The sequence below is a fragment of the Molossus molossus genome, unplaced genomic scaffold, assembly GCF_014108415.1.
Source record: "Molossus molossus isolate mMolMol1 unplaced genomic scaffold, mMolMol1.p scaffold_m16_p_4, whole genome shotgun sequence".
Classification (NCBI taxonomy): Eukaryota; Metazoa; Chordata; class Mammalia; order Chiroptera; family Molossidae; genus Molossus; species Molossus molossus.
The window spans coordinates 124,512,849-124,519,686 of record NW_023425377.1 but is presented as its reverse complement, the minus strand read 5'-3'; the positions used below and the strand labels follow the sequence as shown (position 1 = coordinate 124,519,686).

General features: G+C 47.4%; 1 protein-coding gene across 1 annotated transcript; it reads right to left on the bottom strand.

The window, feature by feature from the left end:
- IL2 (interleukin 2) lies at window positions 1-4,758 on the bottom strand. The gene is made up of 4 exons (XM_036282288.1): window positions 4,612-4,758; window positions 4,467-4,526; window positions 2,053-2,199; window positions 1-111 (listed from the first exon to the last, which is right to left on the bottom strand). Exons 1-4 carry the CDS (start codon window positions 4,756-4,758, stop codon window positions 1-3), a joined length of 465 nt encoding a protein of 154 aa, XP_036138181.1.
- Between the last annotated feature and the right edge of the window lie 2,080 nt (window positions 4,759-6,838).

The following is a 6,838-nucleotide window of genomic DNA, read 5'->3' as shown; positions in this document are numbered from 1 at the left end:
CTAGGCGCGCGCGGCGTAGAGGCGCTGGCACAGGGCGATCCACCGGCGCAGGAACAGCTCCACGTTCACCGGCTCGTCCCCGTACTCGCAGGGCGCCCCGCCCGCCGGCTCCTGCAAGAAGCAACGTCCTCAGTCCGGCCCCCTCGGGCCTTGTTCCCTTGTTCCCCGCTGCAGGGGCGCAGGCTCAAGGCCTGCGTTTTCCAGAAGGTCCAATGTCTGAACCCCGGTTCCTAGCAGCGACCCAGGCGACCTGCCGAGCCTGCCTTCCCGCCCCTGGGAGCCCTGCCCCTTCCCGGGGCACAGGGTTCTCCCTCCGCGATGCGCCAGGAAGCACTTTAAGTGGCAACAGGTCTAGACGGGCACCTCGTGAAACTGCAGGTCGGTCAGGTCGAGCCCTGCCCTCCTTCCCGCTGCCCCGTCTGCCCCTCGGCCTGCCCGCAGGCACGCGCACCACGCTTGCTGGGTAGCCCTCGAGGCCCCTGCTGCCCTCCCCGGGGGGTCTCTTCCTACTCCCCCAAACCCGATGGAGCAGCCAACAGTAAGTTAGGACGATCTTGGGGAAAGTTGTGTGAAGAACAGATTGTGAATGCTCATACCCACCCTGCCCCACCTCCGTATCAGTCGAGGACCAACTTCTGAAAGTCTGAACATTAGAAATTTTGTTCTGTGGACTGACACTTTGGAAATTAACCTCCTCTACTGGTGGGAGCTATTTCACCTCTGAGGCTAGCTGACAAGCTAAGAGAATACTCTGATACACAGTAAGATAGAAGGCTTTTGAAATTTGAAGTAATTCCTATCCTGGAAACATAAACCAAATGAGGTACAGGATTCTCTTTAAATAAACTGTTGTAGCCCTGGGCAGTTTGGCTCAGCAGTTACAAGGACCAGGGAGTCCTGGGTTCGATTCCGGCCAAGGACACGTACCTCGGTGGCAGTTCGTCCCTGGCCCTGGTTGGAGTCATGTGGGTGGCAACCACTCCATGTGTCTCTCTCACATCCATGTTTCTCTCTCCCTCCTACTCTGTCTGAAGATAAATGTAAAAATATCCTCAGGTGAGGATTAAAAATAAATAAATAAATAAACTGCTGTAGTCTTATATACTTCTGTAAAAACATCATTGAATATTGTAACCTCTTAGAGGGTTAGATTTTTTTTTTTTACTATCTGGCTTTTGAAACTCAGAGTCTCTGATTTTCACATAATTTTGTCCTAATTTTGCATCAAGAATTTAGAGTGAGTTTTCTGATACTGGTCGAGTATTTTAGAGCAAACCTCTTGACATGGACACTGAGTCTGTCGATGTCTAGATGACATTGCTCTGATGTGTTATTTTTAAAGAATTAAATGGAAAGGAACAGTCTACTAACAAAATGGCTCTTGCTTGGAAACAACTAGAATGTTAGAACCTTGGTTCTACTATCATTAAAATTATTCTGTTTATTTAGCTATTCACCTATTAACTCATGAATTGTGTACTTTGGCAAACGGGGTGAGAAAAGGGAGATGTGAATCTCTTCACATCACCCGAGTCCCTTGCATATTTCATGCTTCCTGTGCGGCTAAAAGTACTGAAAGTTCTGAAGGTATTATCTGTCAATCAGGAGTTAATTATCTAGTCTGTTGGCCATTTTAATGGTTGCCCTTTTTAAGACAAATCTTGTAGTTCTGCCAATGGCTGAGAAACCCCACTTAAAAGCTGTTAGGTCATCAGTGCTGGCCATTCTGGAAACTGATCTGAAGGAATTTTAACAATATGTGATGAAACCTGTCTGCTTTCTGTGCACTTCAGTTCCGTGTCTTCTCCTACTCCCAGCGTGCTGGTAGTGTGAGGGGTGACAAGGAGGGGCAGGGCGTGTCCCCGCATGCGTGCGGCTGGAGAACCCCTGGCTCTGCCCTACCCCTTATACCTCCCAGCTCCACACTGTGTCATCTAGCTCACAGTGACTTCACAGGTAGGAGTACTTCACAAATACCACAGATGCTGTGCCACTTTAAAATGCCTCCCCGTGGATTTTCCTCCCAGGCGAGCAGGTGGAGTAATGCCTTACCTTTAGTGCCTGAACTAGTGTGTTGATATTTCTCACTGAGTCATTGATATTTCTCAGGGGAGAGGTTTTGCTCTTATCTAAGTTGAGCACGTCCTGCAGAGGTGAGAGTTCTTCGACCAGACACTGCAGGTGTTTCAGCTCCGTGGCCTTGAACAACAAAGACAGTTACCAGGTCAGTCTGCCCTGATGGTCAATCAGAAAGTAACTTCAAATTTGTTTTAGTAAGAGTAGCAGTACATAGCTTTTACCACTCTCTCCATTCTCAGCATTACTGTCGAGATGGACCGATAGAGTTTTACTTTATAAGACTGGAAAAACTAGAGTTCAACTACCCATGATTAGAATGAACTATTAGCTAACAAGGAATTAATCATTACTTTCAGTTTAATTTGGTTTTGCAAAAAGTCAACGTTTCTGCACCCCATTGCAAATCACAGACATAGGCTGACTTCGTTCCCAGTCTGCACAGAAGTTACTCGGACCAGAGTAGTCAGATTGTGGAAGTACGGGGCCACGGGCTGTGACGCCAGCACTATTTCGTGGTTCACAAGTTGAGAACCAGGGACCGCTAGGCCAGAAGAAGCCCTTGGGGCCACTGGCTGCAGCCCTAACATTTTGTAGATTAGCGATGGTAGCTCTGTATATAGTATTGGCTCTCAGAACAGCAAGTCACATATCACTGCATCTTAATTGTTTAACTACATTACGATGCCTTCAAAGGGGTATTAATACCAACCAAATAAAACGTCACAGTTATTTGAAGGATTTTTCAATGAGCCTCCTGATTCAGATACACACACAGCATGATAATACTGCACACTTCTGTGGTACGCTGTGATTTCAAAGTGTTTGTTCCCAAATAAGCCCATTCACATCTCTCAGCCGCATTCTGAGACAGAAATGCAGTGTCATCTCCATTTCACAGAGAAGGACGGTGAATCTCAGAGCCTGTGTCCTCCCCAAGGCCACACAACCAACAGGAGCCGGGATTCAACCGCTTCTCTGTCGCCATAACGTAGCATCCTTCGAGTTACATGTTCTTACAGTTTTCTGCAATCTCCGAGACATGGAATGGTGGTAACGAGCAAGTGAATGGAGTTCATCACATTACTTTTGGTTTCAAATAGATCTTGAGCTGTCATTTAGAAAGTGTTAGATTTCAAAGAATCTACCACCCTCTAAACTGCGCACACATCCCCTGTTATCTTTCTAACAATCTAGCGAGGGAGAGGGAGGGCTCCGCCGCCAGGTCGGAAGCCGGTTTCATCTGCAGGCCTCCCCGCTGCCTCCTGCAAGTGCTGGAGCTCAAGGCTCGAGTGTTTGGCATGAGCAGCCAGAACGAGCCCCTCACAAAGCCTAGAGCCTTTCAGTGACTGGAGGTAAGAGGTGTGTGTGTCTGACTAAGCCGGAGGAGATCTCCGAGTTATTTCCTTCTCATCTTTCAAAAGATAGCCTAGAGCATAACTTAAGTAAGTCTGAGGAAAATCAGTGGGATTGCATCTATGATCCTTTAAGTCCCATTTTTTCTGGGCGTAGATGCCCAGCACTGGTTCTGCCCTTCTCTGCTGACCAGCACAGCTAGCTGTCAGCAGCCTCACTTAGCAATAAGAGCATAGAAGACTATGCCTGTCTGTCTACCTGAATCCCCAAACAGCCAGATGGAGCTTCTGATCTTGGAAAATGAGTCATGCAGCATACGTCTCCAGGCTACTGGCATAAAAGATGTGTAAGCCCCGTTTTTTACTTTCTACTCCCCAGGGAGAAGTTGGTCTTCACTACTTATTACTAGTGATAGCGGGTGTTTGTATGGTGCTTACCCTATGCCCGATGCTGTTAGAGCCCCTTACATTTACTCACTGACCCTCACAAAACGATGTGAAGCATACACAAGTGTTCACAGATGTAGGTAAGAAACTGAGTCACAAAGAGAGCAGGTGGCTTGCCCCCACCCAGTTCACCAAAGCTAGGCTCAGGCCGACTGGCCCTGGGTGTACGCTGCTTCTCAAAGACAGACCTTAGGACTCTCCTAAAACAAAGCATCCCTTTTAAAGTGGGCTCCTCTGACATCGGTTGTGGTCCTTTGCATAGTGAAATCACATAACAGAGTATCTTTAGGGTTTTACATGTTCAAAGGAAGCAGTAAGTCGACAATCGTTTTAGAAAGCAGTCCCAGCAATAAAGTGAGAATAGTATTCTTGTCCTCTTTCCTTCCCACTTCCTCTCCCCCCAAACACAAACAAGCGCATAGAAATACATAGACAAAGCCACTTTACAGAAGCCTCCCTCTCGAACTTGAGTGTTTTTTCAAATATGGAACTTAGTAATATTTCCTCTCAGGCGCGATGCAATCAGTGGGCAGATTCCCACTTGGCTTCTTAATAAAACACAAAATGAACTTAGAAAGTGGTACTTACATTCCTGGGCATGTAGAATTTAAACGTGAGCAGCATGGAGCGCTTGGGGTTCTCGTGGTTCTGCGAAAGCACGACAGACGGTTATTACAAACCACCCCAGAGAGGAAAGTCAGGGGCAGTCGTGGGAGCCAGGGGACCGACTTACCTCGAATACCTTCAGAAGCAGCTGCAAATCCAGCATCAGCTGCTCCAGCTGCTGCTGTGTGTCCTGGCTGGAGCTCCAGGTGGGTGCAGCGTCTGTGAGGAGCACCAGCGTTAGTGCGACGCAGGACAGCAAGTGCATCTTGTGCATCGTGGCAGGAGGTGAGGTCGCTGTCGTTGTGATTGGAGAGCTGATAGGGAGCTCGAGAGAGAGAAGCAATTTATACTGTTAATTCTGGAAAGATATTATGGGGGTGTCAAAATATTTTACATATTACACATATTTTCAAAGACTCTACCTGTGTGGCAAAAAAAAAAAAAAAAAAAAGCATTACCTTTATTTTTCCTCTTCTGATGACTCTTTGGAATTTCTTCAAACCCCCATGAGCTGACTGAATGGATGTAGGTGAAATCCCTCTTGGGTTCAGTAGCCCACACTTCTGTGGTGGTTCCAATGCATACGCCTCACGCCTTCTGTATGAAGCAGTTTTTCCTCCTTTCATTAAGGGGGTGGGGAGACCAAAGTGGCTTATGAAAATTTTCTCTTTGTCATAAACTGTGCTGAACTTGTGGCTCACCCTGCCGTGGTGGACACGAGCCAGAGCAAATAGGTGATAAGAATAAATGTTTAGATTTGTTGATTAGACAGGAAGAATATTGGTTTCCGGTTTCAGGATGACTTTTTCATCTATGCGATGCCTGCGCTCATGCACACGGCCTGAGAGGTCCCCTCTTACATAATCTGCAGGAGAAGCACCAAGCGGACACATCATGCCCATTGATCTGCAGATTCTGCTTTAAGGTTAACATGTTTCTCATATCTGTTTAAATCTCTCACTGTCTGTTTTACTTTCTAAAAACATACAGTGTTCAACAAATACTCAGAACACGTGTTCTAGCCAAAGGTACTGATGTGGGGGTGTGCGTGACCATTTTAGTTTTGCCCCTTTATTATTTTGCTGGGTATCAGGGGATAGAACGAGAGTTGCAATGTCTCTCCCTCTCCGATGGCTTATACTTCGTTCAATATAAGGCAGGAAACAAGCATAACAATAGGGCTCCCCGTCCGTCTGTCTGAAGCGTGCGGACTGGGATGTCTGGATTCCACTGGGGCGTTCCTTAGGAGAAGGGCAGGATCTGGCCGGCACGCGGCGTGCGGCATGGCCCAGCTGGCTGGGGAAGAAGGCATGGCCGTAAGAAGCACAGAAGGAAATGGGCCGTGGAGTGCCCGTGTGTGTGTGTGTGTGTGTGTGTGTGTGTGTGCACGCGCGCGCACATGCGTGCACCTTGTGCAGTGAGAGCAGTCCTCAGAGCAGGGGTACCTGGGCTCATTTATTCCAAGACGACTCTCCTAATACAGCAGCCAGAACTTGGGGACGGCAGCTGTTAAGAGGGACGTCCATGATCATTCCTGGAGCACCTTTATGAAAAATGAATAAACTTCTACCAACAACTGGGACAGACAGACACGTGCAGACAAGGGGTGCGCTCGGGCTCTGCTGTTTGATGATAGACTTGACATGTGTTGTATGTAAACCTGCCCGCGTTCCTGGTTTCGATGTTTTCGCCTCTTCATAGATTCGCATTTCTCCTCGAAAGCTCCTGGGACACTATGAGTGTAACAGTAATAGTTGCCAAATAGGATGAGTGTTTTGGCCCTGGATGGTTTGGCTCAGTGGTTAGAGTGTTGGCCTGCGGTCCAGAGAGACCCGGGTTCGGTTCCCGCTAAGGGCATGTACCTCGGTTGCAGTTTGTCCCCGGCCCTGGTTGGGTCGTGCATGTGGCAGCCACTTGATGTGTCCCTTTCACGTCGATGTTTCTCTCTCTCTCTCCCTCCCACTCTATCTAAACAAAATATGGAAAAATGTCCTCAGGTGAGGATTAAAAAAATAAATAAAATGTTATTAACCCTTTCAAAAAAAAAAAAAAGCTGAGTGTTTTGTAATTGGGAGACTGAGAACGCTCGGGCTGGGCGTTAACTTGTCCTCAGTACAATGTACAGTTAGTTATGCCTGAGGGATGGGATCCAGAGATAGGTGTAGACCTGTCATTTCAACTGGGGCAAATCCCAAATCCCAACCTAGTTTCTCCTTCCTCAAAGGAATCGCTCGTGACGCTTCCATTTTTACTGCTGTGCACCTTTCTTGTCTAGTCTTTTTTTATTTTATTAATTTTTTAGAGAGAGGGAGAAAGGAAGAGAGCGAGAGAAACATTGATGAGAGAGAAACATC

What these genes read in the sequence shown, in the direction of transcription:
- IL2 (XM_036282288.1), bottom strand. Translation starts at nt 4,758, where the DNA reads ATGCACAAGATGCACTTGCTGTCCTGCGTCGCACTAACGCTGGTGCTC. An exon ending in TGCTTCTGAAGGTATTCGAG is followed by an intron (nt 4,527 to 4,611) that starts GTAAGTCGGTCC and finishes GTGCTTTCGCAG; the next exon opens with AACCACGAGAACCCCAAGCG. An exon ending in CACTAGTTCAGGCACTAAAG is followed by an intron (nt 112 to 2,052) that starts GTAAGGCATTAC and finishes TGCTTCTTGCAG; the next exon opens with GAGCCGGCGGGCGGGGCGCC.